At 32.5% G+C, this 18067-nt stretch overlaps 1 protein-coding gene across 1 annotated transcript; it reads left to right on the top strand.

Annotated features, from left to right (window-relative positions):
- The first annotated feature begins 3459 nt into the window (after positions 1-3459).
- LOC129909353 (zinc finger protein 540-like) lies at positions 3460-12528 on the top strand. The gene is made up of 3 exons (XM_055986439.1): positions 3460-4012; positions 7238-8171; positions 10950-12528. Exons 1-3 carry the CDS (start codon positions 3506-3508, stop codon positions 12404-12406), a joined length of 2898 nt encoding a protein of 965 aa, XP_055842414.1. The 5' UTR covers positions 3460-3505; the 3' UTR covers positions 12407-12528.
- Positions 12529-18067: the final 5539 nt, after the last annotated feature.

Genomic DNA, 18067 nt, shown 5'->3' with positions numbered 1-18067 from the left:
CAGTTAAGTGAAATTTGGTGTCTTACCCATGCGACCGGAAAAATTCTTAGATAAATTTCGAAATTTGACAACAGCATCACATCCAAACTTATTTAGTCAATTTACCCAAATTTCCGTTCAGAAAATGACGTTGCCTAAATATCTAGTCCCTAATATTTCCTGAACGTGCCCATTGTTTTTTTTAAACTATTTAGGTATTTATTTAATTTTTAAATGTTAAAATAATTATAATTTTATTCAAAAAAGTGAGTTAATTTATTGTTTTAAAATGATTGTCATTACACAAATTAACTAATAATAGGGGTATTCACGACCTGGTGCAACAGGCCTAGTAAAAATGTAAAATTTTATTTTTTTACAATAGATCGTGAACGCCCCTCTTCTTATCTATAGTAAATATTGAGGAATGAATGATGTTTTTTTTCCTCCACCGTTGCTTCTTCTTTTTTTCCATTTTTTATAATTTAATTCTTTGTTTTGTTCGGGTTAATTAATTTTCACTAATTATTTTACATCAAAAGAAACTAAATTACGGGACATGAGTAGCGACAACCATTATAAACAGAATAAAAAAGACAAACTGTTTATCATGGGCGACGCGACGGTGAGCTGCCATCTGTCAAAAATAATTTTACTCCATTGTATTTTTATTTTGCAATAGGGTTAGGGTATAGCAAAAGTGCAAGACCATTGTAAAATTTCAATCCATATATTTTGTTGTTGTAGTGTTGTAAGATTTTACACTTTTGCACTTTTGCAATGATACTAGACCAGTTGCATCGGATCGTGAATACCCCTAATGTAATTTTTATTTAAATAAAGTTCCATTGAAGAAGGCAGCAACCCCTGCCGAAACGTCGGGAAAGTAAATGTAACTTTTAGTTTCTTTGCAAAAGTTAATACGACCAAAAAAGCCGACGGAAATTACATTTTCCAGTCCAAACTTTTAAATTCAAATTGGTCAATAAACTCATCTTTAATATATCTACAAATGGACACCGAAATGACATATTAATATATTTGTCAATAGTAAGCAAAAAGTTCAATTTATTAAATTAAATTAAATTTACAAAGCCCTGTGCAGGGACGGGTTAGAATATTCCTGCAGCGCCTCCCCGCTTGTCGTAAAAGGCGACTAAAGGAGTAAATTTATCTAGGTCACATACACCAAGGTGAACCTAGCGACATTTAACATCTGTAAACTTTCCCAAAAGTGTGCATGCCATTCCATGGGTTGGCACGACTGGAGATCACCGGTGCTGTTAAAGAGAGATCAAATACAAAACTGGAGCATGCACGCGTCGAAACAAAACAACAACAACAACGTTTCGCAAGATTTTGTGAACTGAAGCATTATGGAAGTACTCGTCCAAGGAAATGACACTACCCCGCCAGGCACTACCATTACTAATGGTACTGATCCTGGACCGAGCAGCAATGCTCGGGTCAGAGCTAGACGGATTCCGGGGGCTAGCAAAATAATGCCGCAGATTAGACAAAATCTGAGAGTTGCGAGTTGGAACGTTGGGAGTATGAAAACGACCGACTCAGTTGGTATTGCCATGTTCAAAGGAGAGATCCTGAGAACCCCGTCAAAAAAGCATTATCATACAACGTTCCAACACGAAATAAAAAGAAAGGTAGGCCTAAAAACTCCTGGTACAAGCAAATGCAAAAACACCAGCATTCAGTTGGCCTTAGAAATGGAACAATACAAAACCGGGAGGCTTGCCGCCGATTTCTGAGGTCAACCCGGCGAACCCCACAGGCGGATCACTAGTGTGAAGCAGATACGTGGGATAGTTATGATCCCCTCGACATCGAGATCATAACAGCGCCGAGAAAAAGGAAGAAGAAGAAGAAATTAAATTTACAAAAATCATTAAGGACAAGAAAAAATGTTCAACTGCGTGAAAAAATTGTGTGGAGGTTGTCCAATCAATCTTAAAGAGAAAAAAGTAGTCATCTTATATAACTATTTTTTTTTTTTAACTATTTCATAGTTAAAATTGGGATAACTATTTTTAATAGGTAAAAATAGTTATTTGTGACTATTTTAACGGCCATATTATTCACTAGTTTAAAAAATACATCTGAATGTAAACAATGTCAAATGTCAAAAATAAACCCTATAGCAAATTAAAAATGATAAAAATACAAATCAAAAAATTCAAGAAAAAACATCAGAAAATAAGTTTTAAAGCAAAAACAAAACAAATTTAATTTCGTTCAAGATTTCGTTAACGAAATTTTGCATGAAAAATTTCGTTTCGCATCAGCAGCGTACTAGGCTTTAGATCCAATTTTTTTAAATCCAATCTCGTTAAATCCAAACAAATTTAAACTGCTCTGTGGAGGTCTGTTTAACTTTATAAATCCAGATGTAAAATCCATTTTCACAGTGTTCAGTATCAAGTTCAGTGTCAAGTATTTTGTGAAAAATAAAGATAAATGCAAATTATACAAAATTTATTTAATAAACACATAATTTTTTTTTGAGTGAATAATATGAACAAAAAATTAAATCCTTGGTTTTACGAAATTCAGATTTAATGGATTGAATTTAAAATTAACTTTCATCCAAACTAAATCCCGAGTGAATAATATGGCCGTAATAGTCAATCGAAGTATTTACCAAATTAACTATTAAATTGTCAATTTCAACATAATTATAACTAACCATAAACATAATTTAAATCTTTAATTATTTCGAGAAACACAAAAAATGTTCTATTTTTAAGATCAGCCAAAGTAAATGAAAAAAAAAGCATGGTGGCTGGCGCAAGTCTGACAAAGCAAGGCTTTAATGCAACTGGAAAAATGTGAGGTTTTCATACATATGAAAACCGCAAAAATTTGTAGAGCAAATGTGCAAATACAAAATTTCAAATGTATCTTGAATTTTTACTTGAAGAAAAAGATTATATACGATGTAAACGATAATATAAAAAAAATCAAAAGTTTTTCACATTTACCACATTCAGAAGATAAACTTTACATTTACGACATACGATTACGATCATACGTTATCGTTTTGACTATTGCCGTATTTGTTTAATCAGTTTAAAAAGATAGAGACATATAACTTTAATGCATTAACGTATGATAGTAATCGTGTGTCGTAATTCGGCCCCCGAACTAAATTTCAGTTAAAGGCTTGGCCACACCGGAGGGTATGCGGTAGAGGTACGGGTAGCGGTAACGATATTTGTATGAAAAAAATTCCACATCTGAACGTTGATATGTCAGTTTGGAATTTTGTTCATACAAGTACCGTTACCTCTACCAGTACCGCTACCGCATACCCTCCGGTGTGGCCAAGCCTTAATGCGTTGAATGCAGCCATTGTTTAAGAGAATTCCACAACACTCTACAACATGCACTGAACGCATTCATTCATCATTTTTCACCAATGGTTTTACTTGACAGCTGACATTTTATACTTTTTTGTTTATCAACAACAAAATCAAATAAAATAATCCATACAACTTGGAATTTAATAAAAATGGAACAATTCCAACATTTGCACAATTTAAATATTCATTCCTCTTGCAGAACATGTCTTGAAAATATTCACGACATGCATCACAATATATTTGCAATACCAGACCTCAAAGATAAATTCACTGCTGTCACATCATTACCCGTGGAACCAGGCGATGGCTATCCAACAAGTTTATGTGACCAATGTCATTCCAAGATTGATAATTTTTATAACTTCCAACAAATGTGTATTTCCGCACGTAAACGATTTCAGGATTATATAAATTCTGATAAAAAACCAAACACTTTTGAATTGAACATTGACCCAAACAATCTACCATCAACAACAACTGATTTGATGTTATTCAAGAAAGAAGCCAAAGGCGAACAAGAAGATGATAGTTTAACAGCTGGAGGATGTTTGGAATTCGTCACGACAGAAATGTCCGATGTGAAGAATCAAGAGGATTTTTCAGCACAGGATGAAGAAGACGAATCAGACGATGACCAGCCAATCATTAAATATCGAGTAAGTGAAGCTGTTAATTCCGAAAACGTTAATCCTGCGTTACAAAATAAAATAAAATGCACGACTGGGTCGCTATTATTTTTAGGACTTTTTATTTCGAAATTTATGTCGTTTTCGATTGGACGTCCAGAAGCATCCGGAAGCATTTGGAAGTCTTCTGAAACCGTTTTATTGACTTCAAAATGACAGCAAAAACGCTTCTCAGAAGAGAAATTCTCTTCTCGATTTAAAATCAGAATCAAATAAAGAAGAACTAATACATGCTTATTCAATAGTCAAAATATTCACTCAATCACTATTTTTTTGGTTTTTCATTCAAAATGGTATTTTTTTTTTGTATTTAAACAAATAAACGCATTTTATACTTATTTAAAATAATCTACAAACCAACTGTCCCATTTTTTTGTTGAATATTACCGTTTTTGAAAATAAATTTATAATATTTCGTTTGAAAGAAAAAAAATATTTTATATTTGACATTTGAAATTTCACAGAATAACTACTAACACAAACACAAAAAACAGAATTGAGTGGAAGCGATTTGAACTGTTTCATTCGATTTCAGAATGAGTGAATCCTTGAGTAAAACCAATCGAAAACGACATTAGTAAATTTAATTATTGTAGGTGCATAGAAAAAAAAACTAAAAATCGTTTTTAAAAGGATTGACTAATGTCGTTTTCGATTGGTTTTACTCAAGGATTCACTCATTCTGAAATCAAATGGAACAGGTGAAATCAGTTCTACTCAATTCTGTTTTTTTTTTTGTGTTTGTTTTTCTGTGAAATTTAAAATGTCAAATATGGCAAAAGACTTGAAAAAGAATTAATCGGCATTATTATGAATTCCATTCGTATCGGAAATTTGCTGCGATTCCCTAAAAAATAATCACGGAATCCATCCGTAGTGGAAAATTTCATAGAAATCGTCACCACAACCGGATTTTGTGATTGTTTTATTCGGGAATCGTAGTAATTTTCCGATACCACGGAATACGTAATAAGGCCGAATATTCAATGAAAATGGTACCTAGCGTTCAACAAATTAATGGGGACTTCGGTTTGAAAAATATTTTAAAAGCATATAATGCATTTATTTGTGTAAAAATAAATTAACAAATTAATTTTCGGAAAATAAAAAAAAATTTTAATGAAAAACAAAAAAAAAACAATTATTGAGTGTTTGTTGACATGTGAGTATTCATGTATTAGTGCTTGTTGAGGGGATTCTGATTTGAAATCGAGAAGAGAATTTATCTTCTCAGAAGCGTTCTAGCTGTCATTTTCATGCCAATAAAACGGTTTTAGAAGACTTCTGAATGCTTCCGGACGTGCAATCGAAAACGGATAGGATATTATTGTCAAATTTCGAAATTTACTTCAGAATTTTACAGATCGCAAGGGACACACACCAAATTTCACTTCACTTTAATAAATAAGTGATATTATTTATAACCGATAATGCATTTTATTTTTCGTTTTCCACACAAATAGATTTAATTTTTATAACATGTTAACAAAAAAAAACTTTCCTAAAATTTTTAGGTAAAATTTACTTACCTAACTTTCCAGTCAGCTTTCCAATAAAATTACCTTAATTGGAAGGATTTTTTTTGACAGTTGACCAATCAGAGAGCGAGAAATTACCTAAATATTTAGTCCCTACTGTTTCTGAACCTGCCCAATGTCCGGTTTTCAAAAATTTGATTTTTCAAAAAAAAATTTTTTAATTTTTTTTAAAATTCAAAATTTAACTTTTTCAAATTTTTTTTTTTGGATTATATTAAAATTATATAAATGCTTTTTTTTACAAAAAGTTTCGTTGAAATCGAATTATTAATGATTTAAAAAACAAAATTTTCATTAGAAGACAGACCTTGCCTTAAAACTTACATTTGAATTGTTTTTAACAAAATTGTTGCAACTTTAGTAAAATCGGTATATAATAAGTACCGTTATTTTTGGTCCAAAAAAATTAATTCCAGAAACCCCTTTGAAGAGTCGCAAAATAACGCTACATACCAAGTTTTACATTAATCGGTCTATCCGTTTAGGCTGTAGCTTCGTATATATAAAATTAAGCTCGAAACGGTCTTCGAATCCTAAAAAACCTGGAAGAAATGCAACAACTTTGAGATTCAATTAAAAAATCTAAACCTAATTTTAAAAGAAAATATTTTTAAAAAGAACAAATCGTCCTAGTCAAAGAGCCCAGAGCAGATTTTGGGAGTGGAGGTATAACCGAAAATAGGTCATATTTATGTGTAGGTAATAGCGTCCTGATAAAGAATTCGAAAGTCTGGCAGGTTTATGGGGAGTTGAAAAATGCATTTTTTCCGATTTTTGTGTCGAGTATATAACCACTAGTGATTTAAAAAGAGTTACCACCAGACGATTATACATCTAGCAAAAACTAATATTCTGACTTTTATATGAAAATCGCTATTTCGCGAATCTTCAAGGCCGTCTGGCAAGGGTAATGCCGCGAATAAAACGTCTGGAACCGAACTTTTTGGAATCAAGGTATCGCCCTCTATCGGCTCTATATGAATTAAAGTGGTTATATACTCGACACAAAAATCGGAAAAAATGCATTTTTTAACTCCCCATAAACCATAGAATGCCGTGAAATAAACCTGCCAGACATTCGAATTCTTCATCAGGACGCTATTACCTACACATACATATGACCCATTTTCGGTTATCCATAAACTCCCAAAATCTGCTGTGGGCTCTCGGTCTATCCCGTTTCTGCCTGAACCACGTATCTACACAGCAAATTTTGTTTAGTTCTTAAAATAAATATATGTATGTACATGTTTCTCAAAATTAAAAATATGAACTGAAAAAAGGGAAATCAAGTTATGTTTAAGGAATATTGATTGAGATGTTTCTACACTTAAACCTTTGTATCTATTCTATCTGTTAGTTTTAGAGCAATGTTTAACAGAAAAAAAATGTACCTACGAGGTTCAAGTAGAAACGGGACGAAATACTCCTCTAGGTATTTAAAACTGTAAAAACATATCGAATTGACAAAGAATGACTTAGTAAAATGTTTTTTAAGCCTGAAAACATTGAAAAACGTTTTTTTTGACCATGACTTGAAATTTTGAGGGTCTTTGAAAAATTTGAATTGTCATAATATGGTGTACTCATTTATACCTACAACCTGTGATAGGTCACTTCAAAAGTAATTAACATGTTTTTTTATTTTGTAACACAGTGTAACAGTCAATTGAGTGAAAACGAAGACACTACAGATGAAGTTAAAGCTGCGGAAAAAATAATAAAAATGCCTGAGACAACTACAGACCTGCGATGTAAAATCTGCAACAAAATCTTCAAAAAAACCGACACCTTGACAGCTCATATGCGAACTCACGAAGGTCTCAAGCCATTTCCCTGTCTGTTGTGTGACAAATCTTATGCCCGACAAAGTCGGCTCAAAGGTCATGTAAGAAATATACACGAAGGAAGACCGGAAGAAAGATTCCCCTGCACCGAACCAGGATGTAATAAAACAATGTCCTCAAATCAATCCCTACGCAAACACATCAAAGACATTCACAGTACCATACCTAAACAGCCTTACATATGCGAAGAGTGCGGAAAAGTCTTAACAAGTTTAGAAAGCCTAAAGAACCACAGCTACCAGCACACTGGAGCACAACTCCCACACGCATGTCCGCAATGCCCAAAGAGATTTATCACAAAAGAAAGACTAAAAGAGCACATGAATCGACATGCTGGCATCAAAAACTTTATTTGTCCGCATTGTGGTGCCAAGAAAACAACACGAACCGAACTGAAAACCCACATCAATTATCATACCAATGAGAAGACATATCGATGTCAAATCTGCGACATGGTCTTTAACAGTCTTGGCAATTTACACCGACATAAACGCATCGTTCACGAGGGAATCAAAGACTATCCATGTTCGTATTGTGATAAATCATTTGGCAAGGCCGAAACAAGGAAACACCACGAAATGACTCATACTGGAGAAAAGCCTTATGAATGCGATGTGTGTCAAAAAAAGTTCATCCAACTTGTTGCGATGAAGAAGCATAAAAAGATTCATTTAAAGACAGTGGCAGGACGAAGGGACAGGGAATATAAATTAGGCTGGCCGGGTAAGCCCGTCCTTAAGTTAAGTTAAATTGTATGTACCTTTTAAGTTTAAATTTATGTTTAATCAAAAATATCAGGAAATGTTTCTATACAACAGATTTTGTCTGTTCATTTTTAAGATATGGTCCAGTTGCAAATATTTTTCTGTTAAACATAGGAATAAAGTTCAATTTATAGTTTGGTGATTGCGGTGTAGGCTCAGTCTTAGGCTATTTTGCCGTCTTGCTCTTGAGAGCTAGACTATTTTTATTCTTTCGCTTGAATAGACCAAGCCAATGAATTTGCTTTTTGGACTACATGTTCATTTTGGTACCTCTCTTTATTGTACATATCGCTAGCTGAGAATTAAAGGGTTGTATGTCTGCAGGGGTTTCCATAAAACATACAACCCTATAATAGCCAGCGATATGTCGACTTCTTCGCAAAATATTCGTATTGATCGAAAACCACATGACTTGATATGGCTGGCATTCAGGTAACTAGGAATGAGAAGGAGCGATGACCGAAGAATTCGAAATGATAGCAAGTACACACAAAAGATCAGTTTCAGTTGCAAATTCAAATGGGATAAAGTTACAAATGCAGAAGTGCATTAGTTATTCTTAGCTGTAATCGAGCCATTATATGAGTCGTTATATTTGAAAGTGGTAAAAGTCACACTTTGCATTCTTTTCAAAAAATATCAATTTACTCAATCAAAACCAACAATTTAACGGACTTTTATGTACAAAAATAAAAATGGAGTAACTAACCCATCTAGAGTGTGTTATATAAAATTCTTTTATGACTTAATTATTTTAAACTGTATTGTGTATTAATTAATGTGTGCTATTGTAATCTTGAAATGTATTAATTATTAATAATGTTAACAATGTTTAATTATGTAAATGAAATGGCATAATCAGAGCCAAATAAAGTATTACAATTACCATCTACTGACTGAAATTTTTTATTTGGAAAAGAGATACCTTTAAATTGCGGTTAGTTTAAAAGTCAACTCAATGGTTTTTTACATGGACTTATACCGCTTTCAAATATAACGACTCATATCATAAGTGAAGTTCCTTCCTACATCCCTGCAACAAACGCTTCCTATATGGGTGGCTCCCGTTTTTAAAATATTACCGTTAGAAAAATTAAAAACCGTGTTTTTGACGATTTTTGAGTTAATGCTTTGATGTGAGGAAATTTGTTAAAAAATAAATCGTAACGGTATATATAAGAAGACCAGATTAAATGAAGTAAAGTTTGTTTGGCTTATAAGCAGCCCCGTTCCATTGGAGGTGGTAGTTTGCTCATGTGTAGGTCTATTACTACAATTATTAACACATGATCTTCAACTCGAGGAGATAGGAATGTTTACTCAAGAATAAACTACCACCTCCAATGGAACAGGGCTATTATAATCATTAAGGAGATAAAAACATTAAAAACGACGTTTGAAAAATGTCCATTATGAATTCGTCAAAAAAAAATTTTTTCAAAGAAAGGCGATTTCTGGTCTGAAGCTTATTTTTTTAAAGGAATATAATTTCCAAAAAAATTCGTTTCAAGATCGCCGAAAATTCGATTTTTTCTTTGAAAGAAGTTGGCATGAGTCCAAAGAAATCTGAACTAAAACCGGTGAGTGAGGGATGTTGACATATCAAAAGTTCCATTCAACGAGGAAATAGATCAGGACAAAATAGTTTCGAAAGAAAAGTCAGAAACAAAAACTAAAACAAACAGTTGTTCTAACGAATCTTTTTTAAGAGCAAAAACAGACAAGTCTGTTCTAAACAGACAGTACAAATAAGTGTACTGTGGTTCAAGACAGCGTCAATAAACAGAAAACTAGAATAGTTAAAAGCAGACAAACTTCAAATAGCTGTATTTTTCTGTTCGGAACAATCCAGAACAACGTAGTTAAATACATCTATTGTGTGGTTTAAAGCTGCCATTTCTGTTGACCTTCAATTTATATAAAAGGTCATTCCATCAAGAACTTTACACATGCATACAAAGTAAATTGAAATTATAAAATATTATAAATTTAAAATGATTAAAAAAAAAAAAAAAAAAGTTCACCATCACCAGTGGTCGCCGACGAGTTAACATCGGAGAAGAGCTCCAGGAAACTGGTGAGCATGGTATAAAAAGACAAGGTATGATCATTAGAGCCGCCATCTTACAAAATGGGGTGATAAGGTTTTGACGTTTGGCATTTGCAAAGTCAAAAGCAACAACAATTTCCAAGAGAAATTTGTTTACAACAACAATTTCAATGGGCTGGGCTGTCAAAACCTTAAGTAGCCATAAGTTTTGACAGTTCTCGATACTGAGTTTTTTCTAATGATCATACCTTCTTTTTTTATACCATGACTGTTGAGTAACCCAATGGCGTTGTGTTGCGTCGTGTCGCGTTGTGTCCCGTCGTGTCACGTTCTGTCGCGTCGTGTCGCGTTGTGTCTCATCGTGTCGCATCGTGTCGCGTCTCTTCGCGTCGTGTTGCGTTGTGTCGCGTCGTTATTAGATTACTCACCAATTTCCCCTAGCTCTTCTCCGACGTTAACTCTTCTCTTCGAGGACCACGGGTGAACTGAATATTTTCTTGAATGGCTTTTTCTGTTCTTGCTTGTGGTTGTGAGTCAGAACAGATTCGTAAGAACTGTCAGATGTGTTTCTTGTTTTTTTCTGTTCTGACGTTTATCATGAAAATATTCTCTTTTTGAATTCCTCATTGAACACAACTAATGTTTTTTTTTTTGTGTGTATCAACGTCAAAAAAAAAATACTTGTCCATAAAACTTGGAAATAAAAAAATATATTTTTTTATAAAATGGAACAATTCCAACATTTGCACAATTTAAATATTCACTCCTCTTGCAGAACATGTCTTGAAAATATTCACGATATGCATCACAATATATTTGCAATACCAGACCTCAAAGAAAAATTCACTGTTTGCACGTCTTTGCCTGTGGAACCAGAAGATGGCTATCCAACAAGTTTATGTGACCAATGTCATTCCAAGATTGATGATTTTTACAACTTCCAACAAATGTGCATCTCGGCACGTAAACGATTTCAGGATTATATAAATTCAGACAAAAAACCAAACACTTTTGAATTGAATATTGACCCAAACAATCTACCATCAACAACAACTGATTTGATGTTGTTCAAGAAAGAAGCCAAAGGAGAACAGGAAGAAGATAGTTTAACTGAAGGTTGTTTGGAATTCGTCACGACAGAGATGTCGAATGTAAAAAATCAAGAAGATTCTTCAGAACAAGAAGAAGAAGACGAATCAGATGATGACCAGCCAATCGTTAAATATCGGGTAAGTGATGATGAAAATTCCGAAAACGATAACAGTCGATTGAGTGACAATGAAGACATCCTAGAGGATGTTAAACCTGCTAACAAAATAATAAAACTACCTCCTGAGTCAAATATTGACTTGGGTTGTAAAATCTGCAACAAAATCTTTAAAAAAGCCGACACCTATGCGGCTCATATGCGAGTGCATCAAGGTCTTAAGCCATTTCCTTGTCTGTTGTGTGACAAATCATACGCCCGACGAAGTCGACTCAAAGGACATGTAAAAACCAAGCACGAAGGAAGCCCGGGAGAAAGATTCCCCTGCACCGAGCCAGGATGTGATAGAACAATGTCCTCAAAGCAAACCCTCCGCAAACACATTAAAGATATTCACAGTGGCATGGGTGTTAAACCCAAACAGCCTTACATCTGTGAAGAGTGTGGAAAAGTTCTAACAAGTTTAGCCACCCTCAAGAACCATCGTTTCCTGCACACTGGAGCACAACTGCCACACGAATGTCCACAATGCCAAAAGAGATACATCACTAAAAACAAACTTAAGGAGCACATGAATCGACATGCTGGCATCAGGAACTACATTTGTCCGCATTGTGGAGCAAGGAAATCAACACGAACTGAACTCAAAACCCACATCAACTATCACACCAAAGAGAAGACATATCCATGTCAATTCTGCGATATGATCTTTAACAGTCTTGGTAATTTCAGTCGACATAAACGCATCGTTCATGAAGGAATCAAAGACTATCCATGTTCGTATTGTGATAAATCATTTGGCAAGGCTGAGACAAGGAAACATCACGAAATGACTCATACGGGAGAAAAGCCTCATGAATGCAATATATGTCATAAGAAGTTTATTCAACAAGTTGCTTTGAAGAAGCATAAAAAGATTCATTTTAAGAGTGTGGCAGGACATTGGGACAAGGAATAAAAAATGTTCTTGTTTGTTTGGGTAGGCTGGCTGGGCTAGCCAGTCGTTAAGTTAAGTTGTATGTACCTTTGAAGTTTTTATTTTTAATTTATGTTTAATAAAGGTTTTAAAATATCAGGAAATGTTTGTATTCAATCACTTTTTTCTAGGATAAGATAAGGTCAATGTACCTACAAAGTTTTATGTAAATCGTTGGAACTTATTTAACAGACTCCTGAACTGTGAAGGATCACTGGTTAATAAAACACGGGGGTTCCAGCGTTCTATGGTTTATCTGACTATTGAAAAATTGGCCCTAAGTATTAAAATTGAGTAACTAACAAATCCATTGGCTGCGATGCTGTGTTTGGAAAAACAATATACTGTATACTGCCCATAATCTCGTAAAGGCCCTAACTACATTTTTCTTACTTCTGAGTTATAGAGGGAAACACTAAATCTAATATCGCAATTTGCATATAAAAATGAAAAAAATCAAGAGTACATTTTGAATTTTCTGATTTATTTGAAAACTTATGGCGTTTTCGATTGGCAGTCCGGAAGCGTCCGGAATCATTCTGAAAGCGTTTTATTCGCACAAAACTAACAGTTTTAAGTTAACTTTTTCAGAATGATTCCGGACGCTTCCAGACTTCCAATCGAAAACGCCATTAGGCTAAAAAAGTAAATGAGAATAAATCAGAGACAATGCCCTAACTCCAAATATAAAAAAAAAATCAAAATCGAAAATTTTGTAGTTAGCGCCTTTACGAGATTATGGGCAGTATAGTTGTAGGTAGTTAATTTTAAAATTAGCTTAATGGTATTTTTTACATGGACTTATACGACTTTGTTTTTTATGTAACATGTCTCATGATGTTGTCGGCGTACACAAGCACTTGACCTGATTTATTGAACATAATCGCCCTACTAATATCAGTGTTCTGCAAGATGTATCCTTTTTTTTTTCTTCTTCAAATTTTTTTTTTTTTGTGAAATTTTGAAAGATTTGACTTTCCTGAAACTAAATCTGGTTTCAGAAAAATTCATAACATGATCTATAATATAACACCAAAGGAGAATGGGCAAATTTGTATGGAACGTAGACGTTAGCGGCTAGGAATGAATTTGTTATTTTTTGATGTAATTAAGGTTTACAAATATTGTGCAGAAGTTTTATCCTTGTGACGTACTTCAACAACGGATAAAATGCATTTTTGCATTTAACACTTTATATGTTATAACTAAATTGTGTATTTTAAGTGCAAAATATGATACTCTGTCATTTTCCCTGAGTCTGAAGACCTTTATCTTGAATATCCAACCACTAGAACCCAAACTATAAACATTTTAAAACAACAATTTCAAGCCTAGTTTGAGAGTTTCGTTGCTCAATTTTTTGTTAGTTTGAATTGTTTGAAAAAGATTAATGTCTTCAGACTCAGGGAAAATGACAGAGCATCATATTTTATGTTCCAAATTAAAATATGAATCAATTTGTCCTTCATACATTGAACAATGCATTAACAATAATAATACTACATTATCTTGGATTCTAAACGCAATACAGCGAAACGTCCATAGTAAAAGTTTTTCCTAGGTTATAATTCTTTCATTTGAAACTAATTTCATTGATGGCCGTTCAACGTCCAAAATTCCCATTCCCCTTTCTAAAAATTTGAAATTTTTAGTAAATCCCATATGAAAAAAAACACCTTAATTAAGAAAAATTTTAATTTCGGACTCGAATTTACCATTCAAAAATCCTTTAGAAAAATATAGTTTCATTAAAAGGAGGATTTCCTTGCAGACCACTGTAATCAAATTTAAAGCTCTAGTTAATATTTATCTGAATTCTACATAATTTCACTATAGGTACCTAAAAAAACAATTTAATGGTCAGTTTAAAAGCTAAAGCTCGGTTAAATTTACAGTTGAATTTCCCTACTTTAAAGTGACTATTAAATTGATTTTGGGTATGGTGAAACCATTGAATAATTATATATAGAAGTGACACCGGAAAAAACATCCGCTTTGTTTGAGGGGTGGCGCTACAATCATTACAAGAGTGGCGCCACAATCGTTTTAGGATTGTGTATTCGATGGCCGAAAAATTCCTTAAAAGGACTTTTGGTTACTAAGTAACCACAACTACTATATTATTTATATTTGGTGTATTTGTATTAGTTTTGTTTTGTGTTAGAAGTGTGTTTGTTTATTTTTGTTTCTGTAATATTCAAATTGAATTTATTTTTAATTTTTGTAATATTTTGAATTGAACATTTATTTTTGAATGTTTGATTCTTATGTATATTTGAAAGGATTTTGTTTTTCTGTTTTTATTAACGACAAGAAGATTTTTCTTCAACTATAGAGAGTTTATTTAATTTTGACTAGGGTGCTTTTTGTAATAATATCTAGGTGTAGTTCACATTATTTAAATGTTGTCTGCATGCACTGTAGCATATACTTACTATTTTCTTAAACCCCATATGCAAGAGTATGTATGGATCAAGTTCATACAATATGGCCATATTACACATTATTTTAAAGTATTTTAATGCATATTTCAAATATTTTAATACAATACGAAACTATCTCGATTATTTGCTTAAAATGATTTATGTATGCGAACAAGAACTTTGGATTTACGGCTTTGTTCAAATTTGCAGTTTTTACAAAATGTTAAATTTTGGAAAAAAAATCTTTTCGTACCATTTTTGGATACTATTCTCTGTTTTTTATTTTTTTTAATCTAAAATTTAAACGATAATAATTAATAAAATGTTGAAATAAACTCACAAGAATTTGAGTTTATTTGAAAAAAAAAAAAAACTGTAAAAAGGTCTATTTTGATCGCAAATGTATGAAAATGTGGTTTTGGATAGTTCCAATGATTTTCCTATTTCACCATTTGAAATAAAATATTTGGTTCTAATATCCTAAAACTTGAAGAATGTAGCTTTTATATGCTCTTTATTTTGTCATGATACTATAAAGTCAAGCTATGCATTCTCACAAAAAAAAGTTGAGATAACAATCAGACATTGCATTACTATAGCCCTGTTCCATTGGAGAATACTAATAGTAGATTTTTTTGTTCATCTGTCAGTCTGTCTGTCTATAGCTAAACGGATCTACCGATTAACATCAAACTTGGTATGAAGTATTTTTTGGAGACTCTCCAGAGGGGTTTTTAGAACTAATTTTTTTTACCAGAAATAACGATACCTGCCATATCTCGAAAACGGTACCAGTAATTTTGTTTAAAAAAATTATAAAATAGTTTTTGGGCAATCATGGAAATTTTTTAAAATTATTATTAACCTACCGTAGAACCGTTTTTTTCAAATCTGATTTTCTGGCAAACTGCCAATTCAATTTTAAAGAATTTTTATATAGTTTAAATATTTATATAGTTTAAATATAAAACAGTAACACAATTTGGAAAAATAATAGTTTTTGGATAAAAAAAATTGAACACTTTTTTTTGAAAAATCAAATTTTCGAAAACCGGAAACTAATTTTTTTTGACATTTTAGTTTTGAATGTTGAATAGTGATTTCTACGAAATTGCATACCAATTTTATTTTTGATTTTTTTTTTGTTTTAATTTATTTATATGGTTCCAACGATTTTGAAATTTTTTTTCTACAAATCTTTCTTAGTAGAAGAAATCAAATTGAATAGGTACTTGTTGGAGCTATCACGAATTCTGCTTTGTTCCTTTAACTTTTTGGACTAGTGTATAAAAACAACTCAGGTTAAAAGCTGCACTCGTTATGAAACTCAACTATTAAATTTAGCCGAGCGTTAGCCTTGTACCTGAGTATTAAATTGTTTATTGGTAGGGTGAAATATATATAATTCAGTTAAATATTTAAGTCAGCCTTAAATTTGATTATTGGTAAGGCCCGTAGAAAATTCTTATTCAGATTTCTTTGGCACAAATTTATTTGTCATGAAGTAAAGTTATCAGGTGGAGTTTCGATTCAGCAAAAAAAGGACTATTGAAATAAGTGTAACTTTCATGCCCTATAAGCTATAACGTGCCTAGGATATACAACAATAAATTATTTAATTTTGTTCAAATTCTCGTCGTTAATAAAAATGTTTTGTTTTTAGTTTCGAGTTACTATGGATACATTTATAATAAGGGTATTCACGTAACGAGATAATTTTCTACTTTGCAGAAAAATAGAAAATTCCGCAAAAAGTTTAAATGAACACCCCAGCAGAAAATAATTGCGTAAACAAGGGAAACAAACAGCTGTTTTTTAAACGTCAAATTGAACTTGTTTGATTAAAAAAAATGAGTCAAGCTAATTTTGCAAATACTATGTAACAATTAAAAAAAATGTATTTTGCTCAAATAAAACAATATTCTCTTTTCAATCATATATATTATTACGGTTGTCGAACACCCTTTTCCGGGACTTACACCGAACAGATTTTAATAAATTATATCTTAAAAAAAAGGCGAATTTCTGCCGCCAGAATCATATATATTATTACGGTTGTCGAACACCCTTTTCCGGGACTTACACCGAACAGATTTTAATAAATTATATCTTAAAAAAAAGGCGAATTTCTGCCGCCAGAATCTGGCAAAATATAAATATATAAATGTTTATAATTTTTAAGAAATCTTAATTTGTTTAAAAAATAATATTCCAGCCAAAATGAATTTTAAAATGACTTTTTACCACTTTCCAATGAATCTGGAAATGTTTGACATGGCGTGTTCCTGTTCACATTAGGGGTGTTCGTATATCAATAGTTCGTATCATCAGGGGCGTTCATTAGGCGAGTAAATTCTCCGATTTGCTTAAAAATTCTGATGGTTAACATTTTAAGCATTATTATGTACAAACAAATTGCAGATAAGTTTGGACAAAAATATGAAACCTGTCAAATTTTAGAAGTGGGGATGAAATCCTCTCAGAGAAAGAAAAAATTGTGCAAAAGTACGCAAACTTTTTTAGGACAAAATTATCATTTATTAAAAGAAAAAAAGAAGGCACTAGATTTTGAAAGATTTCAGACTTTTGTCCGAAGAAATTTTTGGGCAGAAATTTGCAAGAAGAGGGGCTCTCTTTTTTGTAAAAAAAAACTACACAGTTTCAGTCTAATCAAACAGGAATTGGGTTAAAAAAGTTGAAAAAAGGAGAATTATTTCTGTTTTAGGCAGTACCTAAACAGCCCTGTTACATGTAACATTAGTTATACATTTTTATTTCATTTTTGGCACACAAATTGAAAATGCCAACTTTTGAGGTTCTGGGTAGTCAACCTCCGTAAAAAAAAGATCACTCAAAAGTTTTATTTTGTATTTAAGTGCCTTATATCATGTTTTCACTAAAATCCAAATGAGATATTTTCGTAAACTATTTCATTTTGAATGTCAAATGGTTAATGGTAAATTGCTAATCCTCATCGAGGTAAAATGGATCGAAAGATTAATTTGAAATTAAAGGCCCCAACCCATAGAATTCGTTCCACCCGTTGTGTCAATCAATCCGTTGAAATTGAAGGATGGGACAGAAAGGGGTGACCCAAAGAAAACGTTGCATGACGGATTGCTTTTTGACAGCTCACTTTAAATTCCAAGGTGTGTTCGATATTTTCTCGATGAATGTGCACTAAGGAAGTTCTGATGCAAGAAATTGTTAACTATTATCG

The sequence above is a fragment of the Episyrphus balteatus genome, chromosome 2, assembly GCF_945859705.1.
Source record: "Episyrphus balteatus chromosome 2, idEpiBalt1.1, whole genome shotgun sequence".
Lineage (NCBI taxonomy): Eukaryota > Metazoa > Arthropoda > Insecta > Diptera > Syrphidae > Episyrphus > Episyrphus balteatus.
Note: the sequence above shows the minus strand (reverse complement) of the source record. Positions and strands in the feature narration are given on the sequence as shown.